This window comes from Triticum urartu, chromosome 1A (genome assembly GCF_056163025.1).
Source record: "Triticum urartu cultivar PI428250 chromosome 1A, HENAU_Tu73, whole genome shotgun sequence".
In the NCBI taxonomy this organism is placed as follows: Eukaryota; Viridiplantae; Streptophyta; class Magnoliopsida; order Poales; family Poaceae; genus Triticum; species Triticum urartu.
The window spans coordinates 577,707,547-577,722,792 of record NC_141873.1 but is presented as its reverse complement, the minus strand read 5'-3'; the positions used below and the strand labels follow the sequence as shown (position 1 = coordinate 577,722,792).

Below are 15,246 nucleotides of genomic sequence, written 5' to 3'. Positions count from 1 at the left end.
GGCTAGAAGAACCGTCGGAGGTCTTATACCTCTTGACGTGGGCACGAGCCTGAAATTCCAATTTCAGCCCTCGAAACATCTCATATGTTTTGCGACATTTCAAAACACGTCTTTGGTGCCTCAACTCTAAACCGTTTAACTGAACTATCATGTAGTTATCAAAACGTGTATGTCAGATGTTTGCAACATCCACACACAACGTTCGAGGTTTAGCACACTGAGCGGTGCATTAAGGACATAAGCCTTCTAAGAAGCAATGAGGACAATCCTCAGTTTACGGACCTAGTCCGCATAATTGCTACTATCAACTTTCAACTAATTTTTCTCTAGGAACATATCTAAACAGTAGAACTATAGCGTGAGCTACGACATAATTTGCAAAATCCTTTTGACTATGTTTAGAATAATTAAGTTCATCTTATGAACTCCCACTTAGATAGACATCCCTCTAGTCATCTAAGTGATTACATGATCCGAGTCAACTAGGCCGTGTCCGATCTGTGCGTGAGACGGACTAGTCAACGTCGGTGAACATCATCATGTTGATCGTATCTTCTATACGACTCATGCTCGACCTTTCGGTCTTCTGTGTTCCGAGGCCATGTCTGTACATGCTAGGCCCGTCAAGTTAACCCTAAGTGTTTTTGCTGTGTAAAACTGTCTTACACCCGTTGTATGTGAACGTAAGGATCTATCACACCCGATTAACACGTGGTGCTTCGAAACGACGAACTGTAGCAACGGTGCACAGTTAGGGGAGAACACTTCTTGGAATTTTAATGAGGGATCATCTTATTTACTACCGTCGTTCTAAGCAAACAAGATGTATAAACATGATAAACATCACATGCAATCAAATAGTGACATGATATGGCCAATATCATGTAGCTCCTTTGATCTCCATCTTGGGGCTCCATGATCATCTATTACAAGAACATGATCAATCTCATACATTACATATATCATTCATCACATCCTTTTGTCCATATCACATCACATAGCATACCCTGCAAAAACAAGTTAGACGTCCTCTAATTGTTGTTTGCATGTTTTACGTGGCTGCTATGGGTTTCTAGCAAGAACGTTTCTTACCTACGCAAAACCACAACGTGATATGCCAATTGCTATTTACCCTTCATAAGGACCCTTTTCATCGAATCCGATCCGACTAAAGTGGGAGAGACAGACACCCGCCAGCCACCTTATGCAACTAGTGCATGTTTGTCGGTGGAACCGGTCTCACGTAAGAGTACGTGTAAGGTTGGTCCGGGCCGCTTCATCCCACAATACCGTCGAATCAAGATAAGACTAGTAACGGCAAGCATATTGAACAAAATCAACGCCCACAACTACTTTGTGTTCTACTCGTGCATAGAATCTACGCAATAGACCTAGCTCATGATGCCACTGTTGGGGAACGTAGCATAAATTCAAAATTTTCCTACGTATCACCAAGATCTATCTATGGAGAAACCAGCAACGAGGGGAAGGAGAGTGCATCTACGTACCTTGTAGATTGCGAGCGGAAGCGTTCAAAGAACGGGGATGATGTAGTCGAACACGACGTGATCCAAATCACCGATGACCAAGTACCGAACGGACAGCACCTCCGCGTTCAACACACGTACGGAACAGATGACGTCTCCTCCTTTCTTGATCCAGCAAGGGGGGAGGAGAGGTTGATGAAGATCCAGCAGCACGACGGCGTGGTGGTGGATGCAGGGCGTCACAGTAGCAGGGCTTCGCCTATACTACGAGAGAGAGACGTAACGGGGAGAGAGGGAGGCGCCAGGGGCTGGTGTGTCAAGTCCCTCCTCTCCCCCACTATATATAGGAGGGCCAAGAGGGGTGGTGCGCCAGCCTAGGAGATCCAATCTCCTAGGTGCGGCGGCCAAGGGGAGGTTTCCCTCCCCCCCAAGGCACCTAGAGGTGCCTTCCACCATTGGGACTCTTCCCTTAAGTGGAACCCTAGGCGCATGGGCTTTTGGGGCTGGTGCCCTTGGCCCATGCAGGCCAAGGCGCACCCCCTACAGCCCATGTGGCCCCCCGGGACAGGTGGCCCCACCCGGTGGACCCCCGGGACCCCTCCGGTGGTCCCGGTACAATACCGATAACCCCGAAACTTGTCCCGATGGCCGAAACAGCACTTCCTATATATAATTCTTTACCTCCGGACCATTCCGGAACTCCTCGTGACGTCCGGGATCTCATCCGGGACTCCGAACAATATTCGGGTTACTGCATACACATATCTTCATAACCCTAGCGTCACCGAACCTTAAGTGTGTAGACCCTACGGGTTCGGGAGACATGCAGACATGACCGAGACGTTCTCCGGTCAATAACCAACAGCGGGATCTGGATACCCATGATGGCTCCCACATGTTCCACGATGATCTCATCGGATGAACCACGATGTCAAGGACTTAATCAATCCCGTATACAATTCCCTTTGTCTATCGGTATGTTACTTGCCCGAGATTCGATCGTCGGTATCCAATACCTAGTTCAATCTCGTTACCGGCAAGTCTCTTTACTCGTTCGTAACACATCATCCCGTGATCAACTCCTTGGTCACATTGCGCATATGATGATGTCCTACCGAGTGGGCCCAGAGATACCTCTCCGCTTACACGGAGTGACAAATCCCAGTCTCGATTCGTGCCAACCCAACAGACACTTTCAGAGATACCTGTAATGTACCTTTATAGCCACCCAGTTACTTGTGACGTTTGGCACACCCAAAGCACTCCTACGGTATCCGGGAGTTGCACAATCTCATGGTCTAAGGAAATGATACTTGACATTAGAAAAGTTTTAGCATACGAACTACACGATCTTTGTGCTAGGCTTAGGATTGGGTCTTGTCCATCACATCATTCTCCTAATGATGTGATCCCGTTATCAACGACATCCAATGTCCATGGTTAGGAAACCGTAACCATCTATTGATCAACGAGCTAGTCAACTAGAGGCTTACTAGGGACATGGTGTTGTCTATGTATCCACACATGTATCTGAGTTTCCTTTCAATACAATTATAGCATGGATAATAAATGATTATCATGAACAAGGAAATATAATAATAACCAATTTATTATTGCCTCTAGGGCATATTTCCAACAATTCCAACTACGATTGGGGGGGATCCTACTCCCGGAGGGAGTAGGACTCTCCTGGCGCACCCCTTGTGGCCGGCCAGCCTCCCCCCCCCCTTTGGTCCTTTATATACTGAGGTAGAGGCACCCTAGAACACACAAGTTGATCCACATGATCTATTCCTTAGCCGTGTGCGGTGCCCCCAGCCACCATAGCCCTCGATAATACTGTAGCGGAGTTTAGGCGAAGCCCTGCTACTGTAGTGCATCAAGATCGTCACCACGCCGTCGTGCTGACGGAACTCTTCCCCGACACTTTGCTGGATCGGAGTCCGGGGATCGTCATCGAGCTGAACGTGTGCTCGAACTCGGAGGTGTCGTAGTTTCGGTGCTTGATCGGTTGGATCGTGAAGACGTACGACTACTTCCTCTACGTTGTGTCAGCGCTTCCGCAGTCGGTCTGCGTTGGGTACGTAGACAACACTCTCCCCTCTCGTTGCTATGCATCACATGATCTTGCGTGTGCGTAGGAAAAAATTTGAAATTACTACGAAACCCAACATCATTGTCATCCTCCATCGATGCATAACTCTTGCCCTTCGATGATGAAGAACGCTTGACCTTCGACGATGAAGAACTCTTGCCCTTCGATGATGCAGAAACCTTGCCCTTCGACGATGAAGAACTCTTGCCCTTTGACGATGCAGAAACCTTGCCCTTCGACGATGAAGAACTCTTGCCCTTCGACGATGCAGAAACCTTGCCCTTCGACGATGAAGAACTCTTGCCCTTTGAGTATGCAGAACCCGGAAGCGGCGGCATGAAGATATCATATTCGTCCTCGCTCTCCTCGGTCCATAAAAATGGATTCTTTTCTGCAGTCCTTCTGAACGTTTCACTCTTCGGCTCCACTACCTTCTTCCACCTTTCATGCAACCTAAGAAGTTCTTTGCGTACCTCCTCATAGGTCCTTTCAGGCCACCTAGACCTACGTAATTAGTGAGCCAACTCATTCATTATGGTGTCACTACCGGTGAGTTCGTCCCATGAAACTATCCTATTGTCCATCCTGAAATCGGTAGCTAGCCTCAGAAGAGTCCTGCTCGTCTCAGGGTGAAAAGTACGATCGAAAGGATAATGGGACATCTCAACTACACTACACTGGAATGCTTATCCACCTCCGTCTGAAGGGGGTTTTATAGGCAGAGAGGAGAAAATGGCAGGAAAGAACGACTGCAGTATGGCGGGAAACGGGTGGCGGGAACATATGGCGGGAAACGGGTGGCGGGAACATATGGCGGGAACATATTGAGGGGAAAGGGTTGCGCGAAAATACATCATAGTTTTGAAAAGAAAAAAATGTAATATCGTATGGGGCAAAAAAATCTGTAATATGGTATGCATGCACCAGTCGGCCCACAGCAGGCCAATTAGTTCATGTCGGCCCACAGCAGACCGACTGGACCTTGTCGGCAACCGGTTGGCCGACCGGACTTGCCCTGGTTGGCCGACTGGACTTGCCCTGGTGGCCGACAGGCCAATCGGCCAGCAGCAAGCAGATAGGCCCCCAGTCGGCCTGTTGTGGGCCCACTAGGACCAGTCGGTGTGCTGTGGGCCGACGGTGTATTATTTTTGAAAATCATTTTTGGGCGTAATATTTATGCAAATTAATAAAAAAATGCATTACTTAAAAAAATTAGCCATAAAATTATTGTGAATTAAAAAGGTTCATGCATTTCAAAAAATTCATCAAATAAAAAATATTCAGGAATTTCAAAAAATGTTAATCATTTCAAAAATTGTTCAGCTATTCTAAGAATATTTGCGATTTAAATAAAATTTTCACAAGTTTTATAAAATTTGCATCCATTAGAAAAATCTTCATTGACTCAAAAAAATGTTCGGCGATTCATAACAATGTTCAGAAGTTTCAAAAACAATGTTCGCAATAATTGAACAAATGTTCGCAAATTTAAAAATGGTCATGGTTTCATAAATAATATTGATGAATTCAAAATATGTTCATGATTTTAAAAAATGTTCAGGATCTGAAAAAAGTTCTTGAATTGGAAAAAGATCTTTGCAAAAAATTAAAAGAAAAAATAAAAATAAATAAATAATGAACTTGAAAAAAGAAAATGAAAAATAAGTAAATGGAGCAAAATGTGAAAATAAAAAGGGTTAAAGGGAAAAAATAAGAAATATAGAAACAATGAAAAATCAAAGAAAAAATAACAAAGAAAAATTAAAAAGAAAACCAGTTCATGGAAGCATTCTAGAACCTTCCAAAATGGGGTGGGAAAAAACCAAACTCGGTCGGCCTATACTATCGACAGGTGCGCTGGAGGGCATGCACTAGCTACATTGCTAGACAGCGACCTACGCGCCGAATAGGAACAAACTTGACCATTGAGGAAGACTCGGCCAAACGGCTCAACGATCGTCCAAGTGCACGGGCCTGCACATGTGATCAATCGATCGTTTGCTTCCTTGTATTCCTCCTATACTTCTTTCTCAGGCATATAGCCATTGCCCTCAGCTGCCATAGGAACCTGATGCCGCCGTCGTCATCTCAGAGCATCTAGCCGTTGTTATCATCAGCAACACATCAGAGCTTCCTCGGTCGAATCCACATACCACCAGGATTGCATTGGCAAGGAAAATCTATTCAAATGAAGAAAATCTCGAAGAGTGCATCTTGAAGGACAAATTTTTCCATTTAATCTACATCGACTACTACAATCCTACGTTGTGATCGGTGATGTTTTTTAGCACCCATATATTCACCTAGATGTCGCCAATCTCCTAGACATTGTTCCTTTTCATATTGTTGTTGTTGGTTGTGTCACATGATCCTTGCCACCTGTGGACGTGAATCAGATGTTGGCAATTTTGGCATCACCTTGCCGCGGTCATTGGTATGTCATTCCAATGTCAATTTTTTTGTATCAATTTGTTTAGGGGTTAGAACATGTAGCTTAGAAGCAACTTTAGACAAAAAATAACAACAACGTGAATGTTCTTAGGAAATTAGACCTTCAATTTTTTTTATTTTCTGAATGGCCTTTTAGAAGTACGTATCTCATTCTCACATATGTTCAATATTTTCCTTTATGCCTACCATATTTCTATAGCTCGATCCTTGAGTGTATTCTTTAACTAGAAGGGTGTCGTCGTGCTGGGATATTCTTTCTCTCGTTGCAACGCACGGGCATATTTGCTAGTATATATATACATGAACTTTCTGAGTTACACGCGTTAAGTTCCCTTTGTAGGAACCCGACCTTCGAGCTATCTTTCTCAACCGTGTCTCCCCGCGCGAATTTTTTTGGTCAGTCATGTTCTATGTGATGTAAGTGTAATCTACAAACGGTTTTAGCAACTAAATGCCCGCTTTAAATAGGAATCTCGCTCATTGGCGGATTTGCTCTCGGATCGTGATGAAACATGTCTCTGTTGCAAACTGCCTGTGTTGTTCGACCTGAAATTCCCCTTGTTGAAAGGATTGAGATGGACCTAGAGGGGGGGGTGAATAGGTACAATTACAAATTTGAATTATGACTTAGCAATTTTAGGCAATAATGCGGAATGTGAAGGTGAGCCTAACAATTGCAAAAGTAGTACTAAGTGCTAAGCAAGTAAAGCAAGTACGTAAGTAGGCAAGCACAATATGATAAAGGTAAGTGCTAAGAGACAAGTAACCACAAGTAGGGAGTTAGGGTTAGGAATAACCGCAACTTCGGGAGACGAGGATGTATGCCGATGTTCACTTCCTTGGAGGGAAGCTACGTCATCGTTAGAGAGGTGAATGTTACCATGAAGGCACACCAACGCCACGAAGGCTCACCCTATTCTCCCTTTGAGACAACACCATGGAGGCGTTTCTCAACCACTAGTGATAGACCTTGGGGTGTTCTCCAAACCCTCACAAACTTTTCCGGGGGTAATCACAAAGGTCGATTCCTCTTCAAAAGACTCCTACCGCCTAGGAGTCCCCAACCTCCAAGAGTAACAAGAACGATGGGGAAAAGCACAAGACTTGCTCAAATCACGAATTCCTTGGGGGCAAAGAAGGGGAAGGAGTGGATCTATCACTTGATTGGAGAACTTCTCTCAAATGTTCCCAAATCACTTGGGGATCTAGAATTTGGTGTAGAGGATTGAGAGAGAGAGAGAGTGAAAAGTGTTCTTGGCAAGCTCAAAGTGAATGGTCAACCTCATCCCGGAAGAGGGAGAAGGCTATATATAGTGTGAGAGCAAAACAGACCGTTGAGCCACTTAAAGCTGACGGACGTCCGGTGGATACCAAACGATCGGTGACACAGAGAAGACCGGACGTACGGCAGGGCGGCCGGTCGTCCGGTGGCTGGAACACCAACCAGAGGCACAGGTGTGGAAGGGGACGCACATGTAGCGGACGTCCGGAAGGCGCCGGTCCTCCGGAGCCCGGACGTCCGGTGTTGTCGGATATCCGTTAATTTCAGTTATGTTGAAGTGCACCGGACATCCGGAGATGAACGGACGTTCGGTATGATCGGTCTTCCGTTAATATTAGTTTTGTGAAGATTTACCGGACGACTGGAGAGGGTCGGATGTCCGATTGGTTGAGAGAGGCCGGACGTCCGTAGACTTCGGACGTCCGGTGGTAGTAGGACCTATTAGCTAAGAAGCATACTACCATTTGTGCACAAGCTAGAGGAAGAATATTGAGATGGTATGAGTTGTAGGTTTGAGCAAGTCCTTTCGCGAAATCCAACGACCCCCTCTTAATAGTGTGGGATCGCTATACTCAAGAACAAACCGAAAATAAGAAGCCGAAGCTATTTTTCGGAGCTCTGCCAAATCTTTATAGAAGGAGAAAAGGGGCCGAAGCCCCAGAGTATACTACAGAACACAGTCAAGACCACAAAGTGATCAGGACCGAACCCCTCACACTCAGCAGGAAAGAAAAGAAAAGAAAAACTCACTTCTGCTAATTAAGAAACCGCTGTATAGCAGGGTACAAGATCTACTCTGATGCATCATGCGGAGGCTTTCATTTGTGTGGACAAACTTGGCGTTGATTGGTCACGATTACGTTGATGCTTTTGCTTATCTAGTATCCGTTCCATAATTCTTGTCGTGGTTTTAATTTATTTGAACTAAAACCATGACAAGAATTATGGAACGGAGGGAGTAGTAGATTCCATTTTGCACCGATGATGATATCTTTCATGGAAGCATCAGCATGAATCACATTTAAATGGAACAGGTAAGACATTCCTCGAGAAATCGAGATGCGTTTACCTATCCTGATAGGTGGGGCAACTATGTGCTGATGAATCCCGGCAGGCCGGCCCCCCTCTTCCAAAAACCATGGTGCCACCTCCGACATGCCTTGGCGCCACTTGGCACTTGTCATTATCTTTCTGCTGGGATCCTCCTACTGTCACCTAGTAGTAACCTACTATGTAGTCCTATGAACCTAGGCTTCTCAAGCCCTTCAAAATCATCTAACGGTGGTGTGGTGGTGGTGCAAACGCCCTTCAGAACACTCGGGACACACCCGCACCTTCTAGGGCTATACATCTAGCTAGAACAGAATCCGATCCTGGTAGATCTCCAGCGAGTCGATGATCTTCTGCAAGAGCAGCTTCCGGTGCAGCCGGTACCTGCGCATTCGGCAACGTAACGAACTGTTAGAAAGACAGTGGTCAAGGGACAAAATGATTGATGATATAACGTGCTCGTTCCCAGTGAGAAACTTCATGGGGGTAGTGGCATAGGGTATTTGTCAGCTGGTTCCACATACTTGATCGCGATTTCGCGTGTTTTCCTCATAGGCTCGTCGGAATCTGCAACACGCATAAAGAAGTCCAGCTTCAGTGTCATAGAAGGCACCAAGAAGAAGGTGAATAAATACTAGTGGGAACCAAGAAGCGTGTTACCTAGGATCTCCTCGTCCTGTTGGATCGTGGTCGAGAAAGACTCCACCATCTTCCGGCACTCCTCCTGCAACGCCTGAGCGGATTTTCTCTCCACGCTCGGTATGGCAGGAAGGTCACCGTCCGACCATGTCGGCAGAGTTCTTGCTGCTGCCACCACTCCTCCGTCAACAAAGGTGCTTTCTCCCGATGTCAATGCAACTGCAAGCAAGCAAACATGAATGGATGAACACGATAGTTTAAATCAGAACGTTGTGGGTCAAGCCAGATTCTCTGCGAAATGACCCGTAAGAACATTTTTGTGCTCCCTACCGTTGTGGTACAGCTCGTCGTGCAGGCCAGCTATGTTGAAGACTGACAGGAAAGAATCCAGGTGGATCTTGGCAGGGCTCGAGAAGTTTATATGTTCCCAGGGATTCTACAGAATTTGTTGTAAGTTCGGAAAGTGGGAAAGGAATTTCGCTACTGAATTTGCATACAGGGAAATGATAATTAAACTGAAAGGCATGGATTACCGTTGGTGATGAGAAGCCATATCTTTGCATCAACGTGCTGTTCACCGCACTCATATAATCGATTGTCATCTGTGCATGGTCAAATATAAAGATTGCATTAAGAAAAGTGATTTCAAATTTTTGAGAGAATAGCATACTTTTATGCTGGGTCTAACAGAACAAGTTCCTGCAAAGAACTAGTAGGACTGAACAGACTACTGTATAACTCGCACATGATTACAAAAAATACTCAACCTACAGACACTAGCACCTGAAGTTTTTTTTATTTAAAATAACTACCAAGCACCGTGGGGAGGCCAAGCCTCGAACCCCAATGGGCTGTGAGCATGAAGCAGCCAGCTAACTGAGCGACAGTTAAAAAAGCAAAGAGGGAGACTACAGATGAATCTGCCGTTTGCTTAAAAAAAAGATGAATCTGCCAGCAATTGGTCTTGAAATACAAGGATTGCCCTCTCAAGTGCTATAAAACATTTTTGTACCAAGGCGTAAGGATTGGCCCTCTGAAAAGCAAAATAAGTGTTCTGCAGCCAAGGTGCATCCATCTACAGCTTGTGTACAGTCTACTCTTTAAACAGTACCTCATCTCCTTTTTTGATAGCATGACCCGCCTTAATCATAACTTCAAGCATTCGATCTTTGAAACGCCAATGCAGGAAACAGTTAGCATCAGGTGAGTGATTCAGCATATCTGGAGCAAAAAGAGAAAGTCATCTTTCAGGCTTGCAGTTCTGAATTTTGTGACCACGATTTCAAACAATTCATATGCTAGAATTACAAAATACTAATGAACAATCATACAGTATTCATCGATACAAAAAAAAGTGTAAGTATTTACTAAAAGAGTTTTTTTTGTTGATTTTCAGACTGAAAATAAGTAAACGGGTGAAAGAAGAAAAAACATTAAACAAGTACCGGCATAAGGAGCTAGGACATTTGCATCTTGAATGAAAGCTCCCATTCTCATATTCAAGTTGAAAGAGCGAGACTGAACAATGCTCAATGCCCAGAGAAATCTCTCGTGGTCAGGGGCAAGCCGCTTTAGCTTGAGAGGGATTGCTTTGTGCTGGACATTACCCATCAAGCTAGTGTTAGAGGTATCCAAGCCAGCAAAGTGGATAAAATAGCACAAAAGTGTACCCAGTGTTTCTGCCAAAAATCAACTGCTCGCTGCTGGCGTTTTAACATCTCTGAGGACAGATCTTCGTCTTCCAGTTCCATTAGATCCTCCTGCAAGCCAGGCAGGTAAATAAGCAAACTCATTCAAAGTTGTGAGAAGCTTCCATCTGAAAAGAAAGTCAAAGCAGGAGTTACGTCTTAGTTAGCTATAGAGTACCTTCGGTGCCAGAAGCAGGCTGGTGCATTCATCACCACTAGGCAAAAAATCACCGTATAACTGCCAAAAGTTGTTTTCTACATCAAATGCATAGAGAAGAAGGCAGGCTAATCTTAAATCCCAATCTGTCTGCAAGAAAATACAAATCACATTAGTCTGCAGTCTACATCCCTGTTGATTACTGAAGCATTGACACTCAAATGAACGGAGAAAACAGGATTCATCAAGTATTGAGAGTGATATAATCCCCTCTGATCCAATTTAACAGTAAGGATGATTTTCGCAGGCATATGGTAGGAATGTGCAGTAGAATTGCTCTGGAGTCTCAACTACGCAGGCTCTTCAGCACTCATGCCGTAGAAATTTACACCATAAAATATATGGAAACGAAGAACAAACATAAAAGCACAGCTTAAACACATCGGAACTAGAATCTTTCCAAGGTGTTTCACATAACCAAACAAATAAAATTATTTGATGTAAGAACCCATAAGTGGTTAACAAACTGACCAGAGCTGCCCATAAAATACACAAGAAACCCAGGGGAAAACAATAGTTTGATTTCCGTTTTCACAACATTGACAGCTCATCCATTTACCTCGGGATTTGTTGACTCGATAATATCGAATATAGGATGTCCTAGTGGGATAATGTCAGGAAAGAACATCCAAGGATGATTTTTAGTTATAGTCAGCATGAGCTCCAATGGAATCTCCATTATCACCTGGTACAGAACAAAAGAAATTAGTACATCAGCGAAGAAAATTCTTCACCATTGTGCAATTAAACTTAATCTATCATTCAAACAGCAACAGCATGAATGGCTAGCTAGTAGCTACATCATTCTTTCTGACTAGTCGATGTGGCATCCACGCGTCAATTTTTTATTGGTTAAAAACATCACTGTACAAATGTAAAATACATAAATAATAAAGATCATTAAGGGGTGATAGGTATTGCTTTAAATCTGCACCATTGTGCATTGCCTTGTTGGATTGAATCGTTGAATAGATGATCAAGTTGGTAGCAAACAAGGATAATTGTAAACCTATCCCTGTTGTTCCATCTGATCCAGCTTGCGCGTGAACCATACCATACGACCAGAGTTGGCATTTTGGAGAAGTAGCACCGGCCATCAGAATGTCCAGGTCCCGCATGACACTGAGACACCGAGTACTACTACTTTTTAAGAACTGCAGGCGCTGCAGTGGGATGGTTCAAATGTTGTGTAGAAACGAACAGGCATGGCCATCATTAAGTTGATGCATGGAGCTCGCCATCAAGTTGCAGCTGTAAAACACTGCAACTGACACAAGACTACGTCCCTAGCATAAATCATTTGCTTCATCATTCACTGATCAGTACATGCATCAGCGCACAATCTTCGTATCGATAACACACTCACTAGTGAGCAATGTGTGGTGGTAGTGGTGCCGAAACACCCACCTCCTGACACGCGCGCGCGCTTGCAAATAGCACGGAAAATTGAACTAAACAGCGCGCGCAGACTGGAGAGGATGAACATCAGTGATGAGACGCTCGATGCAGCAACAGAGGGCAGGAAATGGAAACGGCGGTGAGCGGCTCACCCTGGCTCGGCGGAGCGGGTCGACGTCCCGGGAGGCGTAGACGCCCATGCCGTCGGGGCCCTCGAGGAACTCGACCCCGTAGGCGCGCATCATCCGGGCGTACCCGATCCGGTAGAAGTCCGGGTCGGCCGCCTCCATCTGCACCAATACAACCACATTGCGCAAGCAGCGTCAGCAACGCAACGAGGGAGGGAGCGGCACAATGCAGTGCTAGGAAATCACCTCATCCGGGTAGGGCTCTTCCTCCTGCGGCGGGTCGAGGAGCCTGAGCGGAGGCGCCTCGTACTCCTCCACGGCGGCGGCGGCGGCCTCCTCCACCGGCGCCGGCGGCGGGTCGCGGAGGCGCGGGCGGCCGGCGTGCGGGGGGGAGGTGAGGAGGAGGCGACGGATGGAGGTGAGGCGGCGGGGCGGGAAGGTTGGGGCCGGAAGGGGGGCCGGGGAGGGGAGGAGGAGAGGGGAGGCGACGGGGGTCGCCATTGGAGGGAGCGCAGGCAGGCGGCCTGAGAGTGGAGTGAAAGACGTTATCTGTTCAGTTTAGCGGGCTCGCCCCCGATGGGGGTATCCGTTAGTCGCGGCGGCTTCCGCTTTCTCCAAGGGGAAGCGGTAAACAAATTAAACCTACTCCTATATTTATTTTCATTTTATTCATGTATCTCTAAATAGGAATAAAGGTTTAACGGTGGTATTCTGATCCAAACACTTTTTTTTTGCATAAAAAACCACAGGTGTGACTTTTTAAACGCCCAAGAAATAAAAATTAAAAAATTGCAAGGTGTGTCTGTCATCATCCACTCGACTGGGTCGAAGGGCCACAGCCGCCGTTACATCGCTGGAGCAATCATGCTAGTGCTGGTCGTGAGCGGAAGTCAAAGATCACGGTAACATGAGCGCCATGGAGAAGAAGATGTCACGGATCACGGTAACATGAGCGCCATGGAGAAGAAGATGTCACGGTAGGGTGAATTGCAGAAGAGTCAAACCTCCAAAATTTCTCATAGGCCTCACATCGGCTCAGGATGCCGCACTGATTTGATGCAAACGAAGCGGGATGACTAAAATGTAAATAAAGGCCGCCGATGATTCCTTGCCGATAAATCTCTGGACACCTTAACCTCACTAGCGAAAAAAGTCGGCCCGAGTCATCACCGCCACTGCAGACGACGTCTTCGAGATTGGAAGTCTTGGAGGAATGTTTTTTGTAGGCGTCGTCGTGAAACCCTAATGCTAACTATCCATGATACGACGTCGGGAGTTGGGCTTGTGGGCTTCACGCCCGTGGAGGACGATGGCTCTCCCTTATCGCCTTGAGGTTTGGTATGAATCATGAAAATTGGATTTAACTCTCCGACATTAGTGTCCATAAGGATCCAATTGGATTTAACTTGCCTTAACTTATGGATTTAACTCTCCGACGCCGGTGCAGGATCATTGTGTCGAGATAGAGCCTGGGTTGTTGGGTTAACTTTTGAGGTAAATACACTAGAAGTCTTACAACTTGCGCGTAACGGTCAATTTGGTGCACAAACTTGTAAAATACGTGTTTTTGATCATCAAACTTGTGATGGCATGCAAATACGGTCATATTTTTCGTACGTGGGTGTATTCGCTGCTTACGTGGCATGCCAGTGTGGCCAGTGCCCCTTGTCAGTGGCTAGGGCACGTGATGTTTTTCTGCAGAAACACCCTCCTTTTTCTTACTTTGTACAAAAGAACTCCAATAATAGTTACCCGCTAAGTCCCATTGTCAGTGTACATTGTAAATATATTGGGCTGGAAAAAATGGGACGAAACGAGTACGAACAAGCGACCAGTTGTAATGGCGCTAGCGACCTAACTACCAAAACTAATCATGCTTGCAGTTTCACTTCGACTACTAAGGCGTTTCACCTCTTGGATAAAAGTACACATTTTGAATATATTTTCTTTTCTCTAGATTTTCAAATTTAAAATTATTCAACTTCAAACAAAATTTTCCGCTGGTTTGTTCAAAAGAAAATCACTACATTCATTCTGCACTACATTTTCTTTTATCTAGATTTTTAATTTAATATTGTTCGAATTCAAACAAAAAGTTTATTTGATTATTCTGGAAAAAAATTATGTAAATTCATTTGGACCCATATTTTCTTTCATCTAGATTTTTCATTTTAAAATTATTCAAATTCAAGCAAAATTTCCACAGATTTGTTCGAAAGAAATTTAGGTACATTCTTTATGAACTATATTTATTTTATATAGATTATTCAAATTCGAAAAAAATAGTTGATTTTTCCGAAAAGAAATACTTACATTCATTCTGACCCATATTTCCTTTTCTCTAGATTTTCAAAATGCAAATTATTCGAATTCAAACAAAAAATTTATGATTTGTCCCCAAAAAAAGTGTGTATATTCATTGTGCACTATATTACCTTTTATCCATATTTTAAAATTTAAATTATTTGAATTCAAACGAAAAATTAGTTGATTTGTCAAAAAAATGATGTACATAATTTTTACATATAATGTTTTAATCTAGATTTTCGAATTTATAAAAAAATTAGTTGATTTGTCCGAAAGAAATTGATGTATATTCATTAGGAACTATATTTTCTTTTATCTAGATTATTCGAATTCAATCAAAAAATTAGTTCCGTTGTCCAAAAAAAATTCGTACATTCATTCTAACCTATAATGTGTTTTATCTAGATTTTTGAATTTAATATTATTTGAATTCAAACAAAAGTTTCATTGACTTGTCCAGAAGAATTTATGTACATTCACTCTGCACTATATTTTTTATCTACA

The 15,246-nt window shown here is 44.3% G+C and overlaps 1 protein-coding gene across 1 annotated transcript; it reads right to left on the bottom strand.

Annotated features, from left to right (window-relative positions):
* Positions 1–8,286: 8,286 nt before the first annotated feature.
* On the bottom strand, positions 8,287–12,981 carry PTAC14 (plastid transcriptionally active 14). The gene is made up of 12 exons (XM_048695946.2): positions 12,682–12,981; positions 12,460–12,597; positions 11,469–11,594; positions 10,871–10,999; positions 10,675–10,764; positions 10,450–10,600; positions 10,116–10,225; positions 9,538–9,606; positions 9,335–9,440; positions 9,026–9,223; positions 8,890–8,932; positions 8,287–8,749 (listed from the first exon to the last, which is right to left on the bottom strand). Exons 1-12 carry the CDS (start codon positions 12,934–12,936, stop codon positions 8,671–8,673), a joined length of 1,494 nt encoding a protein of 497 aa, XP_048551903.1. The 5' UTR covers positions 12,937–12,981; the 3' UTR covers positions 8,287–8,670.
* Positions 12,982–15,246: the final 2,265 nt, after the last annotated feature.

Bases quoted from the DNA above. Each gene is read 5' to 3' on its own strand.
- PTAC14 (XM_048695946.2), bottom strand. From the start codon at position 12,936: ATGGCGACCCCCGTCGCCTCCCCTCTCCTCCTCCCCTCCCCGGCCCCC. The intron at 11,595-12,459 runs GTGAGCCGCTCA...GTTCTGTACCAG, and splicing joins ACCCGCTCCGCCGAGCCAGG to GTGATAATGGAGATTCCATT. The intron at 10,226-10,449 runs GTACTTGTTTAA...TTTTTGCTCCAG, and splicing joins TGTCCTAGCTCCTTATGCCG to ATATGCTGAATCACTCACCT.